The sequence below is a fragment of the Macrobrachium rosenbergii genome, chromosome 48 (assembly GCF_040412425.1).
Source record: "Macrobrachium rosenbergii isolate ZJJX-2024 chromosome 48, ASM4041242v1, whole genome shotgun sequence".
NCBI lineage: Eukaryota > Metazoa > Arthropoda > Malacostraca > Decapoda > Palaemonidae > Macrobrachium > Macrobrachium rosenbergii.
In genome coordinates this window covers 61,658,906-61,675,736 of record NC_089788.1, presented here as the reverse complement: position 1 = coordinate 61,675,736, position 16,831 = coordinate 61,658,906, and the positions used below count along the sequence as shown (strand labels likewise).

Below are 16,831 nucleotides of genomic sequence, written 5' to 3'. Positions count from 1 at the left end.
GCACATCGTGATTTATATGAAAATATTTCAAAAATGATAAAAGCTACAACCATGATTTATTTTTGTTGTATTTTACATGAAATTGCACACATTTTCATATATAAAACTTTATGTAACGGCTAATAGAAAATGGTGCAAAAATTACGACCAAGTAACTAAAGAATTTCTTGAGATTTCAGCAGAGTTAGCGTGCGTGGATGTAAGGAAAAAGTTTTTTTCAAAAATTCACCATAAATCAAAATATTGTGGTAGAGATTTCCCATTTGTAGCAAAATGAAGGTAAATGATTGAATATCACTAGAATGTATGAGTTTTAGCTTACAATTGCATTTTTCGACCATTTCGGTCGAGTCAAATTTGACGGAAGGTTGAAATTTTGGCACTTATCTTGATTTATATGAAAATATTTCAAAACTGATAAAAGCTACAACCATGAGTTATATTTTGTTGTATTCTACATGAAATTGCACACATTTTCATATGTAAAACTTTATGTAACGGCTAATAGAAAACAGTACAAAAATTACGGCAAAGTGACTAAAGAATTTCTGAGATTTTCAGCAGAGTTAGCACGTGCGGATGTAAGGAAAAAGTTTTTAAAAAAATTCACCATAAATCGAAATATTGTGTTAGAGACTCCAATATATAACCGCAGTGTGGTATTTGCGGTCACACTCCCCGATCCTGCAAAGTGCTACCTTGCAGGTGCGACAGACGAACCGGGTGTCTCTTCTTCTGCCATTCATATGGCACACCCGGCACTGTTTCTGCTTATGCCCTTCTAGGGGCTCCAGTGTGTGATCCCCTGCCTGCAGCCGACACACAGGGCCCACTACCCGACGGGACATTGAAATGTGAGGGAGGGCGGCAGTAGGGACAGGGACAGTAGGGGCGGCGGCAGCAAGGGCGGCGGCAGCAGGGACAGCGGCAGCAGGGGTGGCGTCGGCAGGAGCAGGACGACCGAGGTTGGCCCTCCTAGCGACATCTGCGCTATCCTCTCGGGGCAGATCTGGAGCTCGGGGCAGGGGGGCAGTGTTGGAAGGCCACTCCTCAGGATTGAAGTTTATGAGGGCATTCCCGGCCACCTCGAGAAACTGGATGTGGGACAACCTCCGGGTGTCCGAATTGTACCCACAGTAGAGGATGTAGGCATTCTGGAGGGCCAACTGAAGGAGGTATTTGAGGAGCTTCTGTGTCCACCTCCTGGTTCTCCTGGCGAAGGGATAATACTGGATGAGTTGATCAAAGAGATCAACTCCTCCCATGTTCCTATTTTAGTGCCCGATGACAGTAGGCCATTGGACACGAAACTCCTCATACGTAACTCGGCCCTGCCGACGTGTCTTCTTCCGCTGAACGACCTCTTCTTGGATGGGCTCATGATTGGTCGTAATCATGGGCACGAGTCGGACCCCCTTCCAACAGATGACGAAGACATCTCCCTTCCGCCGCCACTCTGTCTCTCCTCTTGCCAGACGTTGCGGGTGGCTAGCGAACCTCTTGAGGACATTTGGGGCCCCACGCACCAACCAAAGGGTACCACTGACATGCACACCTGCTTCATACAGTTCCTGGGCCAGGGATACCGAGTTGTAATAATTATCCATAAACAGGTGGTATCCCTGGTTATGGAAACTATCCACAAGACTGAAGACAGTGTCACGCAGCGTGGAGAAGACCCCGGAATACACAGAGAAGTCAACGACGTATCCAGTGTTGGATTCCGTAATATTTCTTTGGCTTCTTGGGGTTGTACACTTTTATGCTTAGACGTCCTTTATATAGCATCATCCCCTCATCCAAAGAAAGGTTCTTGGAAGGAACCACAAGAAACTGGCACCGTTCACGAATGTACTCCAACCCTGGGCGGACTAAGATGAGGCGATCTGGGTTATTCCGGGGTATGGCCCTTCGGTTGAAGGCGTTGAAATACCTGTCCAACACCAGGAAACTATCACGGGGCATAATACCGGGCACATTGGGCGTACTTAAAAAAAAATTCCGCCTCCAATATTGCCTGACGTCGACAGCAGGCATCATTCCAAAAAAAATGTGGAGCCCCAAAAAATGCGCCATGCCCGTGAGGTTGCAGCCTGGCCATCGATACAACAACGTTGTCTGCAGTTCCTCACGGCAGTACCAAGCATAATCCGCCGTCTCTGCAACGAGGTATTCCAGCAATTCCCGTGTAACGAAGAGCTGAGTGAACCCCAGTGCAGTGAGAGGCACAGGGACAGTCAGTCCAGGTACTGCTATGAATGGGTGCATGTTAGGTGGGGTGGGTTCCTCCAACCACCCCTCATCACTTTCGGACGAACGGCCTTCACCTAGGCTGCCGCAACGTTGCAACCTTCTCACGGCACGCGTCTTGGGCACGACTTCACACCCCCCACTGGCCCATCTCCCCACTTTCACCATCACTTTCTGTCTCGTCCCCACCAGCCACAATCTGTGCCTCCTCCTCCTCAGACTCTCCCTCATAAGCACTGAAACCACTGAACTCGAGTTCACTTTCATGCTCTGGCTCTCGTACAGACATTGGGGGAAAATATTCATCCTCACTGACATCGGGCGTGATGTCCTCATCACTAGATGACCAACTGCCATCAAAATGAGGACTTTCCACCTGCTCGATCGAGCTCCAAGTATTCATCAGTGTCTTTTGTTGGAGGCCTCCCAAATGTTTACGAATACCTCTCAGGACACCCCGATGTTTCCTAGGGGTCATAAAAGGCACAGGGTATGGCCCCTGGGCCCACGGTCACTTTCAGCCACACGTTGGCCATACAACACGGCGATCATAAGATGGATCACCTTGGGTTCCCTGGGTCCCTCTCCAGCATCCAAGTCTAAAACGCATCTCACACGCTCACTACCGACAGGCAATACGCGCCTTCAGAGTCCTGACGACGTTGGGACATCTCTGCGTCGCCCTGTTGCGTCACAAACATGCTAACACTTGCACAAGTTCGCAGAACACAAACGCTAAGAAATCGCGCTCTGACGATGCGTCCGCTGATGCTTTCTAGTGGGAGAAGAAAGAAATTACGGCGATGCGCAGCTGGGTCACGCTTTAAAACAAAACAACAGCGTGATCCATGAACTCCCAGCATCCCTCAAGGCGCGTGATTTAAAATTTTTTGCAGACTAGGCCTATAAGTATTTTTCCACGAATATTTAAAAAAACTTTTTGTAGTCGACGTATTTTACGTTCACTCGGCACCCGACAGACAATTTTTGTCGACGTAAAATACGTCCAGTCGGTGTTAAAGGGTTAACCGATCCCGCTCTTAACTGGGGACTGCATGTATATGGCAACTTTTTTTATAGGGGGAAAGCCAGTCTGACAAGAGGACAGTGACTTCTACCTGCTACGCTCTGGCATTCATTGGTAAACAACTGATTTCTTTTTGTTTGATCCCATTTATCCCCCCATAATGAGCGATCCAAAGTGAAAGAAAAATCTTCTGCCTGAAGAGATATTATCACTACTCGTTGCAGAGAATGATGATGATGGTGCCTTTTCCATAATCAGCACAAAAATTACTCTCTCTGCTCTCTCTGCTGAGGATTCCACAAACTTTTTTGTTCAGGATATGGGAACCCAGTGGAGTTCCCTTAATTTTTTTGTTCACCCAAATGTGTGAAATTTAGTGTTCAGGATAAGGGAAACCCTGTGGAATTTTTTTTTTTTTTAGAAGTTTTTTTGATGACAAAGTCAGGAGCAAGTTGTAGCGGTAATGAACAGATTTTCCATCCAGTTTCTAGATGAATATATAGAAAATTTGCCTACAATATCAAGTGCACTAAAATGATATGACACAAATGAAAATGAAATGAAACAATTCGTTAATCTACTGGCTCCATGTTTCAGGGAATGGCATTCAAAAGAATAGTTTTTTCCCTTTTATGTTTCATGCTTAAAATCTTTAGGATATAAAAATGCAAAATAAATTCTTTCATCTTTTCTTATTCTACATTATTTATTATCCTAATAATATCTTTTATACAAAAATCAATCAATGTAAAAAGAACACAAAAAGCATAGAAATTAGCAAAGACCAAATGACCACTCTGCAAACTAGAAAATGTGACAATATGGGAGTGGCGACGTATCTTATAAAGGATGCTTAACACGTTAATATAAACTGCAGGACAGTACATAGTACAGTATTTTAAAGCTAAATTACAGCATACTGTAATCATAAACATGTATTCATGTGTGGGTGACGCGCTTTCTCCTCACTCTAACTCCCAGCATTCCTTTTGGAACCTGATTTGAAAAAACAGTTTGGCCCTCAATCTGGAGGCAAAAACCCTCAAATGGATATTTCCATTTCACACCAATATATCCGGAAGTACAATATACCACAGTCTGTTATCTTGGTGCTACTGTATCTTCATACCTGGTCAAAGGAGGAGAAAGTTGTATGCTGAATTTGTTCAACCTATTAAAGAATCTTCCATTTTCCTTGTCAAATACTCCCTGTCCTTTATTTAGTTTTACAGAAATTTGGGGTGTATATCAATTGCTTTTCCTTGCATTGATATTTTATTATGTTAATTTGTCTCATACTCATAACAGAAATAAGATTGGTGAGCTCATTTTAATAGTATTAATGTGTTATCTTTGTTTTTATTTTATGATACATGAGCTTTCCTTAGTGTAGCTTAAAAGAAACATTGACTCCAGTTCTTGCTATGGTTCTGTGCAATACCTAAAGCATATAACAATTTATATGGAGGGTTGTTGAGGAGATGCCTACCCAATGATGTCTGGGATAGTGAAGAGGGGGATGGCTTCAATGTTAGCAGAAAGGAATAGGACATCTTTGGAATCAGAAATGTCTTGCTTTCCATAAATAGCTCACATAATTCCTTGCAATGTACTGTATATTGTTTAAAGTTTGAATTTACCTTGCTAGGCAGACCATGTTGTGACATTGTTCTCTTGTACTGTAATTATATAAGTATGTTGCTCAGTTAAAACTGAAAAAAAGCTAAATGGTGGATCTTTGTGCAGGATGTCATAATCAACAAAATGCCATATGTAAATGCAAACAGGTTAAGTTACAAGAGAAAATGGAAAATTGTTGATCACAGTTAAATGCTTTCAAACACCTGTCAGTAGGAATGAAGGCAATTGTATTACAGGTTATGGAAAGTTGTTATGGACTGATGCTTGATAAAGTATAATGACCACCAAGGATTACTTCAGTGTCAGACTTGACCTTTTGTGGCTTCAACTTGGACCAAGATGAGTTTCCTTTCCTGACAGGTATAGCCTACTTAGGAACATCCACCATGGCCCATGTTCTTATGCCAGCCCAGTGTCATTAAGTTTCAGTGCTGTTTTTATGGTTTCAAACTCTTTGCCAGGAGGTTGTCCAGCAATCCTTGTAAGAGAAAGCCTTTTAGCTGGTAGTTGCTGGCAGATTTCTAGTCCCTACAGATGGTGGATTTATACCAAGAAAGTTAATGTCATACGGGTTGATATTGCCTATTAGTGAATCTTATTTTTAACAAAATGAGCTGTTTGGGCCCATAAACTACAGGTAGCCATTGAGTAATAACAGGGTTCGGTTCTTGCATGTGTGTTGGAAGTCGAGTTTTTACATAATTTGGTTTGCAATTCAGTATTCAGGTGTATATGGGCCACCCCATACCGTAACTCCTTTTACCTAAAGCCTGCTGGGTTTACCACCATGAATATATTTTTATACAGTAACTTTCTTATCAATCTTTACAGTAATGTATTATATTCATTTGGATTACTCAAAATTTAGTAAATTTGCCTTTTTATAGTGTTGTGTTCCCTTACCATGAATTGTACTTAAAATTCATATTGTGCTGTAGACTAGACTTAGTATGTTGTTTTAAGAAATTTATTAACCCTTAAACGCCGAGCCTCTATTTACAAAAATGTCTGCCATATGCCGGGGGGTTTGGGAGTTAAGCGCCTGCGGAAAGAAAGTTTTTTTAAAAAATCACAGCACGCTTAGTTTTAAGATTAAGAGTTCATTTTTGGCTCCTTTTTTTGTCATTGCCTGAAGTTTAGTATGCAACCATCAGAAATGAAAAAAAAAATATTATCATATATAAATATTGAAATATATGACAGCGCAAAAAAAATTTCGTATATAATTTTATACAAATTGCGCTGTGAGCAAAACGGTTAAAGCTAACGGGTTATTGTTTTTTCTGTGTATTGTACACTAAATTGCGATGATTTTGGTATATAACAAATTGTAAAACGATCAAAGCAACACAGAGAAAATATTATCACAAAATGATGCATGAATTCGTAACGTGCGGACGTAAAAAAATGTTTTTTCAAAAATTCACCATAAATCGAAATATTGTGCTAGAGACTTCCCGTTTGTTGAAAAATGAAGGTAATTGATTAAATATTACTAGACTGTAAGTGTTTTAGCTTACAATTGCATTTTTCGACCATTTCGTCGAGTTAAAGTTGACCAAAAGTCTAATTTTTTCTATTTATCGTGATATATATGAAAATATTTCAAAACTGATAAAAGCTACAACCGTGAGTTATTTTCTGTTTCTACATGAAATTGCGCACATTTTCGTATATAAAAGTTTATGTAACGACTAATATAAAACAGTGCAAACATTACGACAACGTGATTTAAAGAATTTCTGAGATGTTCAGCCGAGTTACCGCTGGACGTAAGGAAAATGTTTTTAAAAAATTCACCATAAATCGAAATATTGTGCTAGAGACTTCCAATTTATTGCAAAATGAAGGTAAATGATTGAATATTACTAGAATGTAAGAGTTTTAGCTTACAATTGCGTTTTTCGACCATTTCGGTCGAGTAAAAGTCGACCAAGGTTGAAATTTTGGCACTTATCATGATTTATGTGAAAATATTTCAAAACTGTTAAAAGCTACAACCATGAGTTATTTTCTGTTGTATTCTACATGAAATTGTGCACATTTTCATATATAAAAGTTTATGTAATGACTAATGTAAACAATGCAAACATTACGACAATGTGACGAAAGAATTTCTGAGATGATCGCCCAGTTACCGCCATGAGCGTAAGGAAAAAGTTTTTTTTCAGAAATTCACCATAAATTGAAATTTTGTGCTAGAGACTTCCAGTTTGTTGCAAAATGAAGGTACATGATTGAATATTACTAGAATGTAAGAGTTTTAGCTTATAATTGCGTTTTTTTACCATTTCGGTCGAGTTAAGGTGACCGAAGGTTGAAATTTTGGCAGTTATCGTGATTTATATGAAAATATTTCAAAACTGATAAAAGCTACAACCATGAGTTATTTTCTGTTGTATTCTACATGAAATTGCGCACAATTCCATATATAAAACTTTATGTAACGACTAATATAAAACAGTGCAAACATTACGACAACGTGATGAAAGAATTTCTGGCGGGACGTAAGGAAAAAAGTTTTTTCAAAAATTCACCATAAATCGAAATATTGTGCTAGAGACTTCCAATTTGTTGGAAAATGAAGGTAAATGATTGAATATTACTAGAATGTAAGATTTTTTATCTTACAATTGCGTTTTTTTACCATTTCAGTCGAGTCAAATTTGACCGAAGGTTGAAATTTTGGCAGTTATCGTGATTTATATGAAAATATTCCCAAATAGATAAAAGCTACAACCATGGGTTGTATTTTTGCTGTATTTACATGAAATTGCACATTTTCATATATAAAACTTTATGTAACGGCTAATATAAACTGCAAAAATTACGACAAAATGACGAAAGAATTTCTGAAATTTTCGGCCAAGTTACCGCTACGGACGTAAGGAAAAGGTTTTTCAAAAATTCACCGTAAATCGAAATATTGTGCTAGAGACTTCCAATTTGTTGCAAAATGAAGGTAAATGATTGAATATTACTAGAATGTAAGAATTTTAGCTTAAAATTGCGTTTTTCGACCATTTCGGTCGAGTCAAAGTTGACCGAAGGTTGAAATTTTTGTAGTCGACGTGCGGTACGTCCACTTGGCACCCAACAGACAATTTTAGTCGACGTATGATACGTCCAGTCGGCGTTTAAGGGTTAATGTGTTCATGTGCAATCATGCTTTGCACTTCTTTTACTTTCTTTGAGAACATTCCCAATGAATAATTGTGCCACTCTTTTTCTCGCTAATTTTATGATACATGAATTGCAATTCATCGACAAGCATATCTCTTCCATGTTCACTTTTTATCACAAGAGCCATTATGGGTCTTAACTTGAATCGTTCCTATATAAAACAAGAATATTTTGAAGTGAGTAAGTAACAGTGTGTCTTACCTTCGTTTAAAAACTGTTAAACTAGTTTCTCGTTCAAGAATCATCAGTGATAAATAGTTGTTAATGGTCATAAAAGGCAATTTCATATTTTAAATAAAACGAATTCCAGTTCAAGAATCATCAGTGAAAAAAGTTGTAAATGGTCATAAAAGGCAATTTCATATTTTAAATAAAACCAGTTTCCTGTTTACAAAACATGAGTGATAAATGGTTGTAAAAGGTAATTTCATATTTTAAATAAAGTCAGTATTTTTATATAAATCTTTAATTTCAGTGGGGAGTGTTCCCATTGGCATTATTCACACATGGGCAATGTTCCCAGTGGCAATTCTCCCACATGGGCAATGATCCATGTGGCAATCATCCCAGTGGCAATTTTCCCAGTGGCAGTTGTCTGTGCACAGTGACAGAGTGTTGGGAGAGGCAGAAATGAAAGAGATATATTCATGTTCATGCATGTAAGGTGGGCCACAAACTATCAAACATGTTTGATTGTATAGTCAACCCCTGATATTTGCGGGGGATGTGTACCACAACCCCCTGCAAATAGCTAAAATCAGCGAATACTTGACATCCCTCTAAAAACACTTATAACTGCCTATTTTGATAGTTCAAATACCAAAAAACCCCTCTAAAAATGCTTATACCTGAGTATCTTAATAGTTTTATCAAAGATATGTATTTAATCGTGAAAATGACATAAAAATACAGTAATTAGTGAATATTTCTCTATGAAAAATATAGCGAATAGGCGAATTTTCTACGAATAATGTGTACTTTATATACATTCCACAGAAGAATGATAATAATAATTATAATAATAATAATAATAATAATTAATAATGATAATAATGATATAATTGTAATTATATAATTTATACATTTTTGTTGTAAATTGTGGTATTTTAAAGAAACAAATATAATTTCCTGATCTTTTGAGAAACCTTTGAAAAGAGGGACGAGGGCAAAGCTGTCAGACGTGTCGTTCGTTACCCACAGTGTGTCAAAAGATCTCTCTCTCTCTCCTCTCTCTCCTTCATAAATCATGAATTTCCTTCTTTTGACATCTAACATAAGAATAACTTCTCTCTCTCTCATGTTATTCTCTCTGTCTCCATAATAATTAATAAATAATTTCACTCTCTTAAGTAAGGACAACCTTATCTCTCTCTCTCTCTCTCTCTCATGTTATTCTCTCTGTTTCCGTAATAATTGATAAATATTTTCACTCTCTGAAGTAAGGACAACCCTTATCTCTCTCTCTCTCTCTCTGTCTCTCGTTCATAGTTAGTGCTCACACATTTTTACAACTTATTATTTCTCTGTGCGTCTTTACCTGTACAGTGGGTAGTTTAAACTGATCTATTTTACCTGTACCATCTAAGAACTGTAAATGCGCTAGTGTGGCAAATATGTTCTAAAGCAGACATGATAACAAAGAATTGTAAAACATAGAGACATAATAACTAAGAGTGTATTAGTCCAAATAAAAACACTGTTTGTTCATGAAAAAGCATTTCAGAACAAAGAGAAAGAGACATAGAATAAAGAAGTTATTAAAAAGAGGTTGAGAACACTTCTAAAAATAGATTGGTTGGAAGGGGAGGGGGAGAGAAATTTTTTCCAACTCTGTTTTTATGTCAACCATTTATTTCTTTTTTAAGGGTAATGTATTAAGCTAACTTTTATAGTAACTTTAGTTTCATTTAAAAGTTAGTTTAATACAGTGGGTCATGATTAAGGTCATATTCAGTGTTTAAACTCTAGAAATAAGCATTTATTAGCATTTTTAGGGACCGTACCAAACTTGAGTGAAAATTCGCCTTGTGCGAGGGGTTCTGGAACCTAACCTTGCTTAAGTTCGGGGTATGACTGTATACGGTTTACATTTGCTTTGTAACCTGTGCAATAGAATGGTAATTGATGGGTGTATTTTTTTCAGACTTCTGAAAATTGAGATTCCTTGTAGGGAGGATGATGTAGTAACGCCTTTTTGCAATTTATGTTCTTGGAGATATTATAAGGTGCAGGCAACTTTTGTGCACTGGCATCTTTAGGATATGGTTTTTTTTTCATTATCATTTCAGCTTTATATTTGTTTATTAATATGTAAGTACCAATAATCTTGATTATCAAAAGAATACTTGGTGATATTCTTGTTTTTATTTTCAAATCTTTAATGTTTGGATATTCTTATAGGTTGGTGTTATCTAAGTTTATGGATGATTTTGGTATTTTAACAAGCTAATGGTTTGAGGTACTAGCGTAATTAGCGTTCATCATTGCTGATAGTTATTCCATGTTTGATAGTCTTGCTAATGATAAGTTCTGGAAGATTTTAGGTTAATTTTTTTGTGTACTTTGAGAAGTGAAGTCTTACAGTCTTACCTTTACTTCTTGCTGTACTGTTTTTTGGATTACTGCAGTGTTAGTCTTTACACTTTTATTGGTTTACCAATAAAAAATATTACCAATATGTTGTTATTTTGTATAGTTTGTGTTTGTTAGTGCTTGCAGCAAGCTGTGTCCTATTTTGCTCACTGTCTCTTTGTTTTTACTTCAGCACCAGTCTTTTTTCCTCCAAGTCAGGCACTGTGATGCAGTTAGGGGAGTTGCATCGTGCAATGAAGAACTAGTTGTTGGTGGTGGATAGTTTTCTATCCTGACACAGGGGCAAGTGCTCTTTGTAGAGGGATAGTGCCTTCAGTGCATCTCATGTTGTGCACATTAGGCATTCTAAAGGGTGTTTGCAGTGTTCCTTTGGGACCTAGCTGCACCCATTTCTTAGCCTTTTACTTTACCTCCATTACTCTATTTTTCCTTCAATCTTGTTGTCCAACTCCTCTAACTTTTACTTCTTGGTGCAACTGTGGGGTTTTCCCCCAGTTCAAGCCATAGATCATAGTACTTTATCTCCTTTGTTTTCTGGATCCCTTTCTTGCTGTCCAATGCTGTCGGCTCCCACTTTTCACTGTCTTAAGCACTGAATGGCTCTGAAAATGCCTCAGTGCTTGGCTTGACACCCTAAATTTTCATAAAACAAGATTTGAACCTGGCAGGTGCTACCATTTTACTGGAGGCATTTCAGAGCACCCAGACAAAGAATGGACCTTTGATCAACCTTTGCTTGCTTTGTGTACCTCCTTCATAGTTCTTAGGTTGATATATTGCTGACAACCCAGGTATGATGTGGACCATGAACCTGACTGCACCGTGAACTTAATATCCTCTCCTTCGTCAGACGCCTTTGGATGAAGATTTCGGATCTGTTAAGAGTTAATTGCTGATGACCTGGATTTAAGTCTTCCATATTTGCTGGTAATGGGAGATGCCATACACTGGCACTGATGTTGGCTGAGGTATTTGCCTCTACTGACCCATGTACTGTATACCCACCTTAAGGAAGGCAATCCCTTTTATTAGAGGACTGGACTTCTGTGAAACCTTTATCATGATAAGCACGTGACCAGAAATTAATTTAAAACAAACAAAAAATGAGAAGAAACTCCAGAAGAGAAAAAAAAATTGTTAATGGAAAACTTGTTTAATAACAACAACAAATATTAATGGGAAAGAAAATCTGTTTAACTTCCGAAAATACTCTAGTAACCAGAAGACATGTTCCAAGATAATGATAATGATAGAAATAACTGCTGTGAACAGCAAATGGCCAGGGTCTGAATGCAATATACAAACCCTTAAAAATATCAATCCTAGAGAATTTCTTTACTTTCATATCCTACAAGAAATAGTGTTAGGACAAAGCAAATTGTGTCCTAAAAATGGTTTATTCCTTCACTGAAGAGAAGGCAGGAGCTTGCTGTCTTTAATACAGGAGTGTCAGCACATTTTTGTATATAAATGGATGCCCTTTCTGGCTTAGATTGTTAGCTTGGCATTGATCTAAGGCCACAGCTATATCATCTCGTTATGAAAAGTTAGAGAATTGTCCATCACCAGTCTAGTTACTGCACACTCCATAACTGATTCTGATCCCTGAAAGAGTGGTTCTAAGCAAAACCAGAATAAAAAATATCAGGAACTGGTTCATCTATCAAGTAATAACTAAGGGGCAACTATGTAGTGGACATCTGGTTGATCTCACTGAGGGAACAGCATGTCTACTGATGTTCTCGTGTGATTTAGGCTCAATATGATGAGAGTTTTATTTGAAAAATGTTTTATGTTCTATAAAAGTGCTTGTTCTAACTTCCAGGATACAGTATCATTGTGTATCAGGATTTCCTCTGAAGACTTATCATTTTGATAACATGACAAAACATATGTAAGAGCTTAAGTAGAGTAAAGAAAGTAATGCTGAAAAGAATTTAGTTGCAGTAGGCCTGTTAAGAGATAGAAGAAAGTAATTAGACTGCATGCTAAAGTATACTGTAATTGATTTTTTGTAAAATATTGTTATTATTCAGGTTTGACATCATTCGATGGGACACATTCAATGGAACTCACATATTTTATCCAGATGACTTCCACAATACCAGACCAGTTGCTGGAGCTGATTTATTAGATATTATGGTAAGTTTACTTTTTACCAAAGATTTTTAACTGCCATTTACAGGTAGTTGTAGAGAAATCATGAAAGAAACTTATTGCACTGTTGTAACAGGTGATGCATGCTTAAGGTAACATACATTGCTTACTATAAGCTGATTTAATTGTAAAGTTCAGAAACAAAGAAAAATATACTTCCAGGAGAGTAGGAGTTTAAAACTGAAAAATTAAGTAAAAACAGAGTATCAGGAAAGTTAGTAAATATTGTTTCAAAAGTTGTCGGAAGATGCTGAAAGAAGTTTAATAAAAGGCAACAGAAGGAATATGCTGTAAAGTGGGTTATAGAGAAAGAGACCTGATGGTGCTGTCAAGGTCTACATAGGGAAGTTGAAGAGATGAAGAGAGCGTTTTTAGCTTTGGCAGAGAACAGGCAGAAAAGAGGATAGAGATTTATACAGGGAAAAGAAGAGAGAGCTAAAAGGCAGATGGCAAGGGCAAAGAAAAGGAGTTGGGAGTAGAAGACTGAGAATCTCAATACAGCAGAAAAAAAAAGAAAATGTTCAGGGTAACAAAGGTGGACAAGAGGTAGGAAATGTAGTAGGGCAAAGAACTTAAAAATGAAAATAGAGAAATTAATGTAGAAAATAGAGTACAACAATGAAGTCAGTATTTTGAAAATCTGAGTGAAGAAATTGAACATGAATTCGAGAATGTTAGCACAATAGAGGAAGTTATAGAAGAGCTGAAGAGGTTAACAGTAACATTGGGAAGATGAAAAATGAAGAAGACACAGGAGCTTCCAAAATAATTTTAGTAAAAGCAGCAGGGTAGCCCCTCATTCATGAGCTTACCGGTATACTTAGAAAAAGGGGATTGAACATTGTAGAAATCTTAGAGGAACAGACTTCCTCAAGTATGCCATGAAAATTTTGTAAGACAAGTTGGAGGAAAGGCAAAGAAAATTTTTTTAAATTTAAGGCAGCTGCAAGATTAGTACCAAGCAAAGAGGAGAGAGATTTTAACAAATGTTAGTGGATTCTTAGAAAATGTATGTGAAAGAGAACAAAAAGTAATTTTATGGTCATTAAATATTAATCATATTAATGGAGGAAGTCACAAAGGCATGAAAAAAGAAGAAAAAAACAAAAGGGGCTATGGGAGCTGCTATATGTAGATGACCTATTGTCAATAGCAAAATATGAGAATGAGGATGTCAGAAATGTTTGCAGGGTGGAAGGAAAACTGATGAGAGGACTGAAAATCAGTGTAAGCAGAACAAATTTTTGGTGACTGGAAAGGAGGCTAGGAAAAACTGTGGGTCAGGAAAGGGCCACAACAACATGTGGTTGTTGTAGGGAAGGCATTAGTGTGAACTAAACTGTTTACTGGATATAACAACTAATGTCACAAGAATTGCTCAGGATTACAAAATATACAAAAGGTAAGAGTTTTTGATGCCCAAAATGGAAGAGGGGGAAGTGAAGAACTTTGTTGTGTTAACTGGACAGCTCTTAAGGAGATGAATAAGAGAAGTAATTTTGTTACCCTGGACTGTTAAGTAAGAGTTGAGAGGGCAATAAAAATAAGAAAAATAGTTGCATCATGGATGAAATGGAAAGTGATAGCTAGACTACTAGTAGATAGTATTCCTTTAATAAAGATTGTAAATACTTCTGTTGGGCATACAAGGGCTACTCCGTTCAACAGAAACATGAGCTTAGACCATGAAAATAGAAATTTCAAACAGTTCTGACCATGGAATGTTTAAATTTTTGGCCAGTGGATGGTGGAAAATTTGTATTACAATTGGGGATTGGTGGAGGGATGTGGTGTCTAGAACATACAAAATTGACCAAGATACAGTGTCAAAGTTTGGACTTGTCATTAGAAGGGACAAGGAACATAATCAGACAAGTAGCATGGAAAAAGATACAGATGAAGACATATACAGGATGGGAGTTTAGGCAGATTATCCCACAGCAGAGAGGGTAGTGAGGAGAACTTTCAAATTGAAACTCATAAAGGTTAAAACCAATGTTAAAATGTAGTTGTCAAGTGATTGATAGGGTCTCTTTTCAGATGACTGGAGGTTTTCGCGATTATTTTACTTAAACTGTATTTTTGTATTTTTATCTTATATTCTTAGCATTGTGGTTTTGCTTCTTTACTTTCTTCACGTTTGATTTACTTTTGATTTTTGTGTGGTATAAAAATAGTCCACTGCCTTTTTCTGGGAATCAGTGAATTGATTTTACCTTCCCACATTTTATTTTTTTAGTTTTTGTCTTAATGCTTGCTCCTTTGATTTATTCATTAATGTTGTTTAAATATATAAATATTATTGCAGGTTTAAATTACCTGTACTTTGTAAAAATCTTCAGTGCAATGTTCATCAGTGAAAGTAACTAATAATGTTGATCAATACAGCTACTCCAGAACAAACTAACAGCATGTCTAAATTTCTAGATTTCTTTTTTATTCTGAATGATTTGTATTCAAGAATTTTTACATTGATTAAGACCATTTTAAAATTTTGCAAGAGCAAATTATACTTTTGTTTTCATGATGGATGGGGTAATGCACTTGAATTGCCTCTATAAGAAAGGAAAAAGAATGCAAGAATAGAAGTGAAAAAAAGATGGAGTGGCTTATTATTAGATCTTTCTCCGCTAATTCCAGCTTAATTTTACATTCTCTGGGGCCAGTTGTCTTAGTGATCTAGCTTTGACTTGTGGAATTGAGGTAATGAAGACTTGGATAAAAGGAAAATTTAAGACAACATAAGGATTGAAGAATTCCATCAGTGCTGTTATAAATGAGATCCTGTCTGATCAACCAGCTGTTCCTGTGGATGTTGTGATGGTCAAGTTATGGCAGTGGAGTGGTGATTGTAGTCTGTTGATGATGTTAATGCTAGTGGTCTGACAAGTGATCATCCTGGATCCAGGTTTCTAATGGGATAGTTTTTGATGTTCATGGGATTTAGGTAGTAAATGATATTGGCTTGAGTGGTAGACTGACTACAGTGATTCAGAGGGCAGTAGCTCTCATGTGGTCTGACATAAAATGCTCAAACTCTGATTAGGGCTGATTTATTGACTACTGAAGGATTGCTAAAACAAATAAAATGGTACTGTATTTAGAGCTGTGCTGCCATTGATCCTTCCCCCATCTCCGTTGTCAAATAATCTCATTCCTTTTGATAGCACAGCAATATATATGTTGAATGACCTGGCAAGACTTTGTTTACGTAGGAGTTTTTAGGGTAATTTCTGTCGTCCAAGGATTTTCTGTTGCCTGGCTATGGTCGGACTGTGTATAGAACTTTAATTTTTAGAATTGCACTACAGTAGCTGAAATATTTGAGTTCTTTCTTTTTCTCACTCCATTCTCTGCTTCTTCTTCCTTATAAATTGATCATTTATTTAAAATTCAGCATTGACTTGGAGATAAATTTGGTTGGTCTCAGAATATGATGGAGGGTGAGATCTGATACTGGCGGATTGATGATCCATTAGGTGTTAGGAGTGTTAGATATAACTAGACTAAATCCCCAGTCCAGCTTGTATTTTATCACTTTTTGTATTTTGAAATTTCTTGTTTTGCTTAATTTGTCTTTTTTTTTTATCTAAATTTTGTCCTGTAGCTCACGCATTCATTTAGTAACCAATTTTGGTTACTTTTCAACACAGAAATATTAATTAAATTTGTATCTTGAGTTTACATTATTTTTCAGACATTAAATTTCTTTCTTGAGTTTACAGTATTTTTTCAGTATTAAGTGATATATATATGCCCTAATATGTGTAGATCTTTAATTTTGATAGTGTAGTCGCTGGTTTTGTCCTCAAGGAGTTACCCTCCATGGGTCTACCAGAGCTCCATGGTGACCAAACTAATATCAAAAATTCTCTTTTAGTTGGTCTCGTGGCCAGGTATTGTGTCATAATGATAAACTGTAACATGATGGAGTATGTAATGGACTCAAGATAAGGGGCACTTTCCCATATCTCACAGCTG

General features: G+C 37.1%; 1 protein-coding gene across 1 annotated transcript in view; it reads left to right on the top strand.

Annotated features, from left to right (window-relative positions):
* LOC136831457 (chondroitin sulfate glucuronyltransferase-like) overlaps positions 1-16,831 on the top strand; it is a 102,907-nt gene that overhangs the window by 19,185 nt on the left and 66,891 nt on the right. The window contains 1 exon segment of the mRNA XM_067091934.1: positions 12,730-12,839. Within this exon segment, the coding sequence (XP_066948035.1) occupies positions 12,730-12,839 (110 nt within the window).